The 14000-nt window shown below is 47.8% G+C and overlaps 1 protein-coding gene across 2 annotated transcripts in view; it reads left to right on the top strand.

Moving 5' to 3' along the window:
• The window catches only part of WASF2 (WASP family member 2), a 62331-nt gene extending 57018 nt beyond the window's left edge, over positions 1 to 5313 (top strand). For both annotated transcript variants that reach the window (XM_053268390.1, XM_053268389.1), the window contains exon 9: positions 406 to 5313. In XM_053268390.1, coding sequence (XP_053124365.1) covers positions 406 to 563 — 158 coding nt within the window. In that variant the 3' untranslated portion in view covers positions 564 to 5313. The remainder of the gene's footprint in view (positions 1 to 405) is intronic.
• The last annotated feature ends 8687 nt before the right edge of the window (positions 5314 to 14000 follow it).

Genomic DNA, 14000 nt, shown 5'->3' with positions numbered 1-14000 from the left:
TGGTATGCAAACATTCCCGTTCACGCATGCACGCACACTTTCTTTGATTCTCTCTCTATCACCCCCATCATCCAAACAACAGCTTCAATCATCCCCATCCACAATTTGTGGCTGAGGATGATGGGAGTTGTAGTTCAGCGACAGTTGGCGAGCCAAAGTTTCCTATCCCTGCACTACTTCTATTGGATGCTTTTCTAATGGACCAGTATGGCTTTTGTAAGTGAGAACCTGATCCAGCAATTTTCTCATTCGTGTGTGTGTGTGAGAGAGAGAGATTCGCTTTGCGTACCATCACTGAGCAGGCCTTGCACTGGGCTTTCCACAAGGCAGCAGCCAGTGTCATTGCTCTCTGGAAAAATCTTTGGTGCCCCATTCACCCCTTGCTTCCTTCCTCTTCCTCAACAGGATTCCAGCTCCGTAAAGTAGAAGAGGAACGTGAACAAGAGAAGCGCGACACTGTGGGCAACGACGTGGCCACCATCCTCTCGCGCCGCATTGCAGTGGAATACAGCGATTCCGAGGATGATTCTTCAGAGTTTGATGAGGATGACTGGTCTGATTAAACACCTGCCTACCTTCCAGTCTCTTCTTAAAAAGCAAAAACCCACAACTTTCCAGATTGCCAAACCTTGTTTTGCTTTTCTCTCACTCGGTAACCAAAGATTGATGTACCAAGCATTTCCAGTTAACCGCCAGCTCTTGTATTCCATTGAGGGGATTGTGTTCCTCCTTCCTGTCGAGAGGGGGAAATGAAACTAACCCCAAATCTCCAGATTCTCGAGGCCCCAGAACAAAGTCTAGTTAAAGATTTCTCTTGGGTTAGAAAGAGACTTAAAATAGCTCAACACTTCATGCACACACAGCCTGCCATTTTAAGATGGCAGGCATTTTGAAGAGCAATAAATCTGCAGGTAGCACTCTTTCTTTCATAGCTGTATGTTGGGCATTTCAGTGAGTTGGTGACTCGCCTTCCTATCCGGTCCAACTGTGAAATACGAAAAGAAAATGGTCTTAAATTTCTGTGCGCTACTCACCCAATTCCCACAATCTTTTAAAATGCTTTTTAAAAGTTTGTTGCATTATATTCAGAACTGTTAGACTCTCTTGAAAAGAAGCTCCTTCTCCCCTCCCTCCCAGTTCTATTTTGGCACTGTGCCTCCCCCTCCACAAAAATCCTGCCTAAATGGGAAGCAAATGAAAGGATACCTGCCCTGGTTACCCAGTTTATACATTGCCCAGCTGTTCTCTCTGATGATGGAACTGGGATCTGCTGAACTGGGTAGAACAGAGGTTCCTGTGCTTTGATCCCCAGATGTTAGACCAACTCCCATATTCCCCAGCCACAATAGAAGCTGAAGTCCAGCCACATCTGGGGACCCATGTTTGAGAACCCCTGGGCTAAAAGCTTCTGCCATCTGCCTAGAACAGGACCTTGAACATGGCTCTATGGACTCTGACCCTGTGTTGTAGTGGAGTTACATAAATTGGTTTTTGCATAGGCCATAAGTAAGTTAAGACTGACTATCAGTGCTTTTTGAAATGATCTGGATAGAGTGCTTCTATGCCAGAAGATGAGTAGCAGCAAATTCAGGCCTTCCTCGTGCCGGAGCTCTGAAGACCAAAAGGGTGTGTTCATGGATCATGTCAGTCAATCTGTAATATACACCCAGTCTGCCTTAACTGGCCTGTTTCAACCATCCAGGATTAATTTTAGGATGTTTGAACATCTTTGAAAACTCTTTGATTCCTAACTCAGTTACGGGAGTGATTTACTGAGAGCGAGGGAAGTGCACTAGCTGGCTTGGAACTGGCCGGTTCCTTTTAAAAGGAGGAATGCAGGTGCTTACCTGCTCCACCTCCTTGTTCCCAGCAGCCTGTGTGTGGCATAGGCACACACATGTCTGGGAACAAGGAAACAGCCATTTGTGGTCTTTTGCACGCCAGTTCCTCCCTTTTTAAAGGAACTGATCCCCATTCAGCTTGGGTGCACCTGCCCGAACCAGTTCGGGCACCAGGCACATCCCTTCTGAGGGCAACTGGTACTGATGGACGTCTTAATTTAGGTTTTTCTTTTAAGTCAAACACAGCAGCTGCTCTGGGTTCTATTGGCCAAAAACTGTTTTGCAGAGTGTCGAATATGGGTCCTGGTAAGGGTATTCTGATCACTAGACAGATACCAGTTTTTTCTATCATGCAGGTGCTGGTTCTGGGTGACAGTAGGGATGTTCTGCCATTTTTAGTGGTCTGAAGTTGCTCCACGTGCCTGCCCACCTGTCCTTTCTCTCTCTGACATGACTTTTAATAGCTTTCATATCCCAGAGGTAATCTTTTTTCTTTTTTGCTGGTAGAATTCTAATTGGAAAGCAAACCCATCCTTTTCCTTTGCTTTTTCTGTTGTGTGTTTCCAAACCCTGATTACATGTGTTTTTTAAAAAAGTCTCGATGCCAGGAATTGTTACAGTTACCCAGAACATAGTGGTATTTGGCCAAGGGATCAGAGTGTCTAAAGCAGGCATGGATTTGTTTTAACTGAACCCCAGATCCCAGTGAGAGAATGAGGGGAGTTTATGGGGAAATTCTGTTCTGATCTGGTGCTTTGCTTGTGGCACAAAACAGCCATAAGCACATTATTCTAGTGTACTGTGGGGAAGGTTACAGACACTCTTTGGTGGATTAAAAAGCCTTAAAAGCACTCTAAATGTTAGCATGTGCAGTGCTTTAAAAAAATAATTCTGGTCAGTGTAGCTTCTCTCCTTTCCACCCCTCCCCCTAAAAGAGGAAACTCGTCTTAAAGGACATTGGAAGGCAGGATGCTTCTGTCATGTCGCTCTTGAATCCTGGAAGGTTAGAGCTCACATTCCGGCACAGAACCACTGGCTTACAATGAGGTGAAATGACCCGCGTCTCTCTTGTAATGTGCGATGTAACTCCTCCTAGTCTGTACTCTCAATCTGTGCAAACTTTACACTTCTTTACACCCACCCCCATCTTTGCCGTTCCAGTCAAGCAGTGAAAACAACACTTACCAAGCCCCTGGTGGGCTGCATTCTCCTTAATGGAACACCAGTTGTTCCGACCTGATGTAGGATGTCGGGCAGTCACCACTGTTTGTTTCTTAGAGGACCAGGGCAGAGGGAAAACTGGAAATATAACACAAATGGAACTTGCCCTGAGAGATCCGTTAGTGTCTGCTGAAAGCCAAATTGAAACAGATGCAAGGGACGATCTCCACAAGCTGTCTGACTTCTCCTCTCCTAACTGTGGAACCTGTGTGTGTGTGTGTGTGTGTGTGTGTGTGTGTGTGTGTGTGTGAGAGAGAGAGAGAGAGAGAGAGAGAGAGAGAGAGAGAGAGAGAGAGAGAGAGAGAGAGAGAGAGAGAGAATCTTCCTTGCATTTCTGCTTAAGCCTTCATTCCAGGATTCAAAGTTCAGTAGTACCACTGCTTGAGTTTAGCAGAAATCTACCAACGATGCAGCCTGCATTTTGTTGTTGTTAGCACATAAAGTAGCAGGTGGAGTATCTTTTCCTCTCTGTGATTCTCTGGCTCTGTTTAAATAGTCTCTCTCCCTGGCTGCATTCCTGGGTGGACACACACCCTCCCCCAGTACGCATGCTCCCACATGCACAGAGATGCAAAATGCTGGTTCCAAAACCACCTACAGTAATTTGAGTGGGTTCCTTCCCTTCCCTTCTCCATTACAGCCAACCAAATCCAAGGGAAGGGAATGTTGAATGTCCCAGAGGCCTCAGAACTTTCAGGAGAACTAGGATTCTAAAATGTGCCCACTTGTGACCTACCTGTCTGGGGAAAGGGGGCTGTGGTGTCGCTTTTTAACAGGCTGCCCTGCTTTCAGAGACTTTCAAACTCTGCTGTGCTTGATTTTCTTCTATGTGGTTTTTTAAAAAGCCATCATGAAATGGGGGAGGGGGAGGGATAGGGGTCTGATTCATTTTTTAAAAAAATATTGCAGCTTTTAATGTGCTTCATTTTAATTGATTTCCAAAATTAACCAATGTTTTGTTTCCTGTCTAGAATGATAGATAACCTATATAAGTGCCTTATGTCCTATGACATAAATATATTTATAAGAGAAATTATTTCAGATGTATTGCAGGGGCTAACCTAAACAAACAAACAAACAAAATGAATGTGGAAGGGAAGCCACCTCTTTTTATTTTCATTTTCCTAAATGGTTGATTTATAGCAAAGACCTCTGCAGATGTGCCTTGGTTTTGGCTGAGGAAACGGTTAGGACTGGCCTTCTTGATCAGTAGTGGGAAAGACTGCAGTCTCTGATCTGGCTCACACGCACTTCTCAAAACAAGGTGATTACCAGCACGACAAACTCCCAGACAGATGGGCATGTGAGTTTTCACATGCTGGTGAGGAGGTACGTGGCCAGGCAGATTTATTCATTCAGAACATACTGGTCTGGTTCTCATGACTGACAGCTGGTGGGGGAGGGGGAAGTGGTGGTGTGCCAACCGCAGTCTGGTCAGTACAGCATGGGACGTGCTCCTCATCAGAACAGCCCTGCTGGATCAGGCCCAAGGAAGCCCATCCAGTCCAGCACCCTGTTTCCCACAGTGGCCCATCTGATGCCTCTGGGAAGCCCACAGGCAAGAGATGAAGGCATGCCCTCTCTCCTGGTGTTGCTCCCCTGCAGATGGTATTCAGAGGCATCCTCAATGCACAATGTGTATTGGGAACACAATGTGGGTTGGCAGCTGACATCTTACCAGGATTGTGGCCAGCACACAATCACTTCCTCCTCCCTTGATTTTTCTTAGAAGTACATACAGGACTTGTAGCCTGGCTGGATGCTCCTCTGTATCCAGTTGTCTGTCATGAGAATTGGCCCACTGTGTGCCCAGAAATTAGCTGTCACCAAAGACCCGGTGGTTGTATGAACTGGCCTTAAGTGCAGATCCAAGCTGAGCTAGCTGATCTTACAGAAAATGCTGTCGTGACCGCACCCTTGTTTAAGAAGGAGGCCAGTAGCGCACACGTTTCTCCACAGCGTGACTGTCGGGTGCCAAGTTCTAGTTCATCTTTTGTGAGGAGGGAGTAGCGCCATTCGTATCAGTAAGATACTCTCCTTTTGGCACCCTCCTGCAGAATTTGGCCCTCCTTGTTTGTATGTTTAATGTTTCTTGATGGTTGCAGTTTTTAATCCAAACTTTTAATATTGCTTTTGTAATCTCTTCAGTCTCTTTCTTTCTTGAGGGACGTTTTGTAATGTACATGTTTCTTAAAGATAATTTTTACCATGTAAACGTCAAAGATATGATAAATTCTTTCTAGCCAATCAACAGTTGTCTTCATATTACTTTGAAATAATGGGTACCTTGCAGTGTGTGTGGGGGAAGTGACACTGCAGCGTGAGGATTGGGAAGACTCTTTGTTCTTAGATGGGGCCAGGCTGTCCATGTGCAAATCACACACACACCCCTTTTCTCACTCAAGGTCTGTGCACATAAGCCCTCCCTTGGATCAGGGCTGCACAACTTTGGCCCTCCTGCAGATGTTGGGCTGGGCTGACTATTGGCCACCATGGCTGAGGATGATGGGAGTGGTAATCCAACACCACCTAGGGCTAAAGTTGTGCAGCCCTGCCTTGGATGGTGTTCCTTCAAGTGAGCTAGTCTAGGGAAGAGCAACACAGGGTCTTAGTGAGCAAGGAAGCTCTTGATGGTGCATCAGTCTCTAGCACATTTTCTGTAAGAAATTGTAAACTGGCTTGTCCAGTGGCTAGCCTGGCTCCTTGAACAGCTGACAGGCAGGATGCCAGGTCTTTGAAGCTGTGTTCTCATTTGGCCATTGGTGTATGCTGCCTTCAAGCAGAGGCTCTGTCTAACCCCTCTCAGGGCTCCAGGTAGCATTGGGAAAGACCCCTGCATGAAACCGTGGAGAGCTGCTGCCAGCCAGTGTATGCAAAACTGAACTGGATGGACCAAGGGCCTCGCTCGGTAAAAGGCAGCTTCCTGTGACCTTAAGTATGTATCCATCTTATTTATTTATTATTTCTCTGTGTAAACTGCCCTGAGCCATTTTTTGAAGGGCGGTATAGAAATCGAATTATGAAGAAGTAGTAGTAGAAGTAGTAGAAGTAGAAGAAGTAGAAGTAGTAGTATGTCCATATTGCAGATGCGGGGCTGAGAGGAAGTGGCTTGCCTAAGGCTACCCAGGAAGTATATGACACAGGCAAGACTTGAACTGGGACACTGTCAATCCAGAGCTCAGTCTCCTAATCACTGTGCTACACGGCCTCTCTGAACATGGGGAGGAGAGCTGGTCTTGTGGTGTTGAGCATCAATTGTCTTACTTTGCATTTGGATGGGAGACTACATGTGAGCACTGTAAGACATTCCCCTTGCTCTGGAAGAGCATCTGCATGCTTGCATGCTAGGGATGTGCATGGAACCAGGTCGGGGTGGTTCAGCGGTGGGGGGGGGCATCTTTAAGGGTGGTGGAGGGTGCATTTCTCCTGCCTACGCTCAGTTTTGTTAAAGCCCTTCGGTGTGGCAGCATACCTCCCTGCCGCCCCGTCGCCGTGTCTACTGGATGTGACCGGAAGTAACACACGCCTGTGTGTGCCGGCACGGGATGTGCACCCTCCCCCGCCCTTAAAGATGCACACACACCCCGCTATCAAACCAGCAGACCTGCCCGTCGATGGAACCGGTTCTGTGCACATCCCTACTGCATACCTGTCATCTCCCAGGGAGGGCTGGGAGAAATTCCAACCTGTAACCTTGGAGAGGGACTACATTATAGACAATACTGACGTAGATGGACCATTGGTCTGACTTGGTATCAGTCAGCTTTCTGTGCCTGGAAACTTCTGACTTGTTCTAGGAAAGAGGTGGCCAACCTAAGGTTCTCCAGCTGTTGGACTACAGCTCCCATCATCCCCAGCTGCAATGGCCAACTGCAAAAAGAAACACAATAGGCAAAGTGAGGCTGCAGGTCCATCTGTCCACCACTGCTGACAAGATGGTGGCAGCTAAGAGTTAATCGGATGCACTCGGCAGTCCTTGAAAAGAGAGTGTTTAAATAGAAAAGTTTAAATAGAAAAATAGGAGCAGGTGGACCCCACACATCCATTAAAGGTTTACAGGGATTCAGGTCCAAGAGCCCCCCTCATCAAGGTATCTTTCATAGGACTCCTGTTTCATGGATGCCCCCCTCCCCGCGCCAAGATTTGTGATGGATCTCTCCTTGGCCTGTAGGGACAACTTCCCATTTTGCAGGCAGGACTGATGGAAGGGAGGCAACGATAGTCAAGTGAGCTGTAGGAAGGTGGCCTCTTGAGGCATCCTCAGTGGGTCCTCTGAGGCCCTGGAGCTCAGGGGTGCCACTCTAGGACAGGGATGTGCACGGAACTGGGCGGGGGAGCCTGTGCACACTTGCAAGTGCAACTTGTGCGCGCCAACACGCACAGGAGTATCGGGTACTTCCGGTGACGTAGGGACTGAGGAGGCAACGGGGTGGCAGGGAGGTAAGCTGCTGCCCCACAATCCCTTTGCAAATGGAGCACCAGCAGAGGGAGGGGCAAGTGCATCCTCCCCTGCCCTTAAAGTCAACTGCCTTCAAACCGGCGGAACCCCCAGTTCGAACCAGTTCAGAGGCCATAAAGGGCCTCCGAACCAGTTCTGTGCACATCCCTACTCTAGGACGCTGATCCTGCAGGGGCTGCAGTCACAGGGGCATTCTCATCCGAGACACACACACAGGCCTCTGCACGAGACTGCCCTAACCACGCAGAAGCCTAAGCCAGAGCCAGAAGGGCCACACAGCCCTTCACAAGGCAGCAGATGGTACTCATGCAGGGTGACTCGGACGGCTCCCAAGGGGTGCTCCAAGCCCTCCTGCCAGCCCAGAGTCCAGTCTTCTTGAAATCAGTGAGGGAAACTTACTTCAGGTGAGAGTAACTTCAAAAAGTTTGTTTCTGGGTGTGTGTGTGTGTGTCTGTGTCTGTGTCTGTGAAATTAAAATAATGCACAATTAAAATATAAATTAAAAGTACAACTATTAAACATAAAAACCAGATATTTCCATTTAAAAGTTTAAACCCTTATCTGAAACAGTCACACACAAAAACGGCCTCATACCGAGTCATACCACCGGTCCGACTAGCTCAGTCTTGTCTGCACTGACTGGCAGCAGCTCTCCAAGGTTGCAGGCAGGAGTCTCTGAAAGCCCTACTGGGAGATGCTGCCGCCAAGGATTGAACCCGGGACCTTCTGCGTGCAAAGCAGATGTTCTACCACTGAGCTATGTTAAATGAGAGGACTGTTGTAAAAGATCACAAGACAGAACTACATGTGAGAAGAAGCACTCCAAACACCCCATAGCATTGTGCTACGCGCCGTTCGGCTTTGCCAGGCCTGGATGGTTTTATGACTCGTTGATGCCAAGGACAGATAGTGCATCCGTCACATCTGGCAGGAGATTTCTTTTCACAGCAGCCTCTTACTGTGTGTGTTTTTGCTGCTTGGAAACGGGAAGGCCAGAGGAAAGATGGAGAGTCTGATGGCAGCCTACAGCATCAGGAGGGGTGGAGGGACATTTGAAGATTTGAAGGTGCCATCATTCGTGTTTTCTGTTTTGAATGGAAAGGGCCGAAGGCTGGTTTTAAAACTCCTGTATTGGTTTGGACTCTTCGCCTGTGTCAGCCTGTCATAGCACTGTGAACTTTAAGAGTCTCTGCTGTGTGTGTGCCCCTGCCCCCATGATAAATGATAGGCGAGGTTGTGCCTTTGAGTCAGTATTGACTCCTGGCGACTACAGAGCCCTGTGGTTTCCTTGGTAGAATACAGGAGTGGTTTACCATTACTTCCTCCCATGCAGTAGAAGACAATGCCTTTCAGCACCTTCCTATATCGCTGCTGCCTGATATGGGTGTTCCCCATAGTCTGGGAAACATACCAGCGGGGATTCGAACTGGCAATCTCTGGCTTGCTAATCAAGTCATTCCCCTGCTGTGCCATTAGGTGGCTTCCATAATAAACAGGGACATAGAAAGCAGCCTTGTACTGTGTCAGACCTCTGGTCCTTCTAGCTTAGTTGTCTACACTGATTGGCAGCAGCTCTCTGAGGTTCCAGGCGGGCGTCTCTCCCAGCCCTACCTGGAGATGCTGCCAGGGATTGAACCTGGGGCCTTCTGCATGCAAGCAAGTGCTCTACCCCTGAGCAACCCAGACCAGAACTAGAAGAATCTCTGATGCTGTGCTGGAGCATGGAGCCTTTGGCAATGCCCCCGCCCGTCCTTTAGACAGCCCAGCTTGTATCTCTTAGCTGCTGTCACAGGAAGCATGAAATTGGGACACCAGTTGCAACATTAGACTCTCTTGCTCCTGACATCTGTTCCTGGAAGTCTAGCAACCCCCCAGAAGGCTAGTGAGGCCTTCTCTTTAAGCGAGAGTCATAGTGGCTGGGGGAGGCCATTTTACCCTTTGGCTCATAAGTAGCTGGACAGGAACAGAGGAAGCTGCCTTATATTGAGTCAGGCCATTGGTCTGTGTCGATCAGTACTGTCTACTCCGACCGGCAGCAGTTCTCCAGGGTTTCAGGCAGCAGTCAATCCCAGACCTACCTGGAGATGCTGCCAAGGATTGAACCTGGGACCTTCTGCATGCAAAGCAGATGCTCTACCACTCCAGCCCCATCTGAATGCCCCATTCTCTTTTAAGGAGAGCACCTTAAAAACACCTGATTTCAAGTTATTTTCCAGTTACTCCTACGCATAATCCAGTTCTTTGTTCAATTTCTTATGATGATGGTTTTCAATCTGCCTTCTGATTGTGTTATGTGCTAATCTTACTGATTGTTGGCTTAAGTTATGTTGGTTAACAGTAACCACGGTTTTCAACTGATGTCCGCCACCCTGGATCTTCAAAGAAGAGCAGGGTAGACCTCTTTTAAAACAGATAGATACTCTCTTAAACAGAGCAATGTTAGAGCTGAAACAAAAACTTGAAAACAGGTAAGTGCTACACCTGCTCAGGTCTACTGATTTGGCTCTTGATCCCAGAACTCAGCATCAGAATCGGAAACTCATAAGAAAAGTCCTGCTGGATCAGACATAAGACCTGTCTAGTCCAGCATCCTGTTTCACACACTAGGTTTCACCACAGAGCTGGTATAGTGGTAGCAAGCATGAATTGTCTCCTTTTCTAAGCAAGTTGCATTTCCACTTTGGTTGCACTTGAATGGGAGACTACATCTGTGAGCACTGCAAGATATCCCCCTTTGGGGCTGCTCTGGGAAGAGCACCTGCTTGCTTGCTTGCAAAAGGTTTCCAGTTCCCTCCCTGACATCTCCCAGATAGGACAAGATTTTTTTTTTTTTTTTAATAGGACAAGATTTTTTTTATTGAACCAGAAGGACCAAGAGTCTGACTCAGTATATGGCAGCTCCCTATATTCACACAGTGGCCCACCAGATGCCTCTGGGAAGCCCACTGGCAAGAACCAAAACTCACCTGTTGTCGTTCTTTTACCTGTTCCAGGGATATTTCAGCTATTGCAAGTCAATTGTTAGGCTCTGTAAAATAGTGACTGCTCTTGAATGACAGCTGTCCAGTATTAGCAAATGTTGGTTGCTGGATGTCTGAGGCTATCAGATATTGACTGCTGCTGTGTGACAGCTTTCACATATGGCCAGATGCTGAGAAATGCATGTTGGGTGCTGTCCACAATGCTCCTGCAAAATGATTGGATATTAAATGTGGATGTTGAAATCCCAAATATTATTCACAATCCATATCCACAGAGGAAAACTGGGGCAGAGGTAATTCCTTTCAGCTCCAAAGAATGATGTCCTGTACTATTGTAGTTTCCCTGGGAACTTAGTGCTTCATCCTCTACTGAACTGCACCTGGTTGTCATTTGATGGTTAATTTAGATTGAAGTACCACTGGAACATCCAGCAGTAATTCCAAGCATCTCCAGGAAAAATGATACTGTACTGATACTGGCAAAAAAATGATACTGGCAAAACTTCAGTGTAGGTGCCCGAGGTGTAATGAAATGTGCTTGTTATAACCAGCTGCCATTTTGAAAATACTCGGCTCCATTTTGGGAGAATGGCAAAGCAGAGGATCTTGCATGTGGCGTTAGCAGTGTTCCCTGTAAGAGTTTTTCCTAGCTGTTGTTGACTACAACTCCCATAATCCCCAGCTGCAGTGGTCTTTGGCTGGGGATTACGGCGGGGGGCTGTAGCCAACAACAGCTGAGAATCCCTCTTACAGGAAACACTGACTGTTAGTTGTACAGCAGCACCCGGCTCTCCCTGGCTTTGCAGCCATGTTTACATCAAATAGCAAATGGTTGTCCATTTATGCTTTAAAGTACTTTTACATCGGTGATCTTCATTGTAAGGCACGGGGGCTGGTGGTGGCCTCCGTGAATCCTAAGGGCAGCTCCCTGACTAATTGTTGGACTGTGTGAAGCGGAGAAGAGAGCTGGTCTTGTGGTAGCAAGCATGACTTGTCCCCTTAGCTAAGCAGGGTCCACCCTGGTTGCATATGAAAGGGAGACTAGAAGTGTGAGCACTGTGAGAGATTCCCCTCAGGGGATGGAGCCTCCGCTCTGAGACCAGCAGAAGGTTCCAAGTTCCCTCCCTGGCAGCATCTCCAAGAGAGGGCTGAGAGAGATCCCTGCCTGCAACCTTGGAGAAGCCGCGGCCAGTCTGTGAAGACAATACTGAGCTAGATAGACAAATGGTCTGACTCAGTATATGGCAGCTTCCTATGTTCCTAAGCTTCAGTTGAAACTGAATACTCTGTACAGTCCCCCTAGTACAGGCCTTTATGACCAGATCTGGCCCACAGGGATTCCTCCCACTCTGCAGCAGCAGCCGCCCAGAAAGGCGGAGGATCACTCTTTGGGTGAGCATCCTCTTCTCCAAGGGGGCCCGTCTTCTGTTCTTTCTGAAACTGCCTTAGAGCGCCATCCTGTGCATGGAAATATGTCCACAGTACTTCCAGTGAGGCAGGCAGGGCTGCGAAAGACTCCTGCCTGTAACCTAGAAGAGCTTCTGCCCTTCAGTGTAGACAACACTGAGCACTGCAAGATGGATTCTACCTAGACTGGCTTGGCATAAAGCAGCTTCTTGTGTTGCGGATTATCCTCCTCAGTTGACAGATCCCTGCACACCAGGATAGAGAAAGGGGGAAATGGCAAACGTGGGGTCAGAGGGCTGTGAGAATGGAAGGGTCACAGTGTCTGCAGCCATTATTATGTAAAAGCTATAAGGCTCTATTCAGTTAATTAACGCAGCATAGCCAAGAAGGCTGCTTTTCCCATCACTGCTATTGCAAATCATCACTGTGCTTCTTGCTTACGTTTCAGCTTTATATAATCACCCTGGCTCCAACTCTCCCTGTTCGCCAGAGGCAGTCTGTATTTTCTGGAATCTGTTCCTGTCCCTCTTTTTGTCCCTACTTCTGCCTCATGGGGATGCCCCCCCCCCACCGCTCCTTCATGGGAGCTGGTTGTGTCGACATTCTTTAGGATTCGGCTTCCTCCCCAGAGTCTCTAGAAATCAAATCTCCAAGTGGGTGGACGCAATGGGTGTCTAGTGCCCTTGCATGTGGATCGGTGCACCATAAAAGGGCAGTGTGTGCCATGCACAGCACAGAGCTGGTGGAATCCAGTCTTCAGCAAGGTGTCAAGTATGTGTATGTTTTGCAGGGGAGTCATTCTTCGGATGAGGATGGATGTCATCAGTCTATCCCTGGTTTAATTTGTGAAATGTAAGAGTGTATGAACTTGGCTTATCTGCTTTGGACATCTGGAATCATGTGTTCTCCATGCTCTCTGGTATCTGCTTTTCCATCTTATATTTTTCTTTATTACATTTGTATAATAATAATAATAATTATTATTATTATTATTATTATTATTATTATTATTATTATTATTATTATTTCAATTTCTATACTGCCCTTCCAAAAATAGAAACAATAAAAAAGAGAAACAACAAATAAATAAGATGGCTCCCTGTCCCCAAAGGGCTCACATTCTAAAACGAAACATAAGATAGACACCAGCAACAGTCACTGGAAGTACTGTGCTGGGGGTGGATAGGGCCAGTTACTCTCCCCCTGCTAAAATAAAGAGAATCACCATGGTAAAAGGTGCCTCTTTGCCCAGTTAGCATCAATGAGTCTTGCAGTGGTGTGCAACACAATAATATATTATTGGCATTCCTGGCATGCTTGTAGTAAAAACTGTGTGCCATGCCCCTACATATTCTATGCCCCCACTCCCAGATTGTTTGGCCACTCCCTTACATGTTTGTGCCATGCTTCCCTACACATTGGCCACACCCCCTATGCATTGTATGCCACGCCTCTTAGGTTGCTTGGCCACACCCGTTACACGCTCACAGGAGGCAAGTCCCTGTTTTCATTCGGTGAAATGTTGGAGGGCAGATGCTGTGGTGGTTGGGACTGTACCATTCCCATCTCATAGCTTGTGGAGCCATTTCTGGACAGTGGTGGGGCCCCGAGGGAAAGAGTGAGTAGGTGAGGAGGTGGAAGAACCGCAGTATCTGGGGCTTCCAGTTGGTCAGGTTGGTGATGCATTTCCAGCAGCTGGCTGACTTTTGATGCTGGGTCTGCTTATGCTGAGGTGGCTAGTGACCTGCCTGCAAATTGGTGGCTGCAAATTATATAAGCCTCCCAGGGCCATGGCGAGGACGAGGTGGCCGGGGGACAGAGTTAAGCCAGGGGATCACCATCGTGCGTGCAAAGCGCTTGTGTGCCCCAGAGCCCCAAGCCACGCCCCCTGTGTCTGATGTCAGAGGCAAGGGGTGGGGCAACCTAACCCGCCCCCCAAGCCGCCTTCTCCCCATTTCTTGAACTCACTGTTCATTGAGCCTTTCAGTGCAGAAGGGTGGCCGCTACTGTGGCCAGCAACAGCACAGCGCTGGACCAGATGCAGGGCTGCCAGGGGTCACCGTCCTCCGGCAGGAGTGGTGGTGGATCAGG

Source organism: Hemicordylus capensis, chromosome 7, assembly GCF_027244095.1.
Source record: "Hemicordylus capensis ecotype Gifberg chromosome 7, rHemCap1.1.pri, whole genome shotgun sequence".
Taxonomy (NCBI): domain Eukaryota; kingdom Metazoa; phylum Chordata; class Lepidosauria; order Squamata; family Cordylidae; genus Hemicordylus; species Hemicordylus capensis.
The sequence above is the reverse complement of the archived record's forward strand: the minus strand, read 5'-3'. Positions and strand labels throughout refer to the sequence as shown.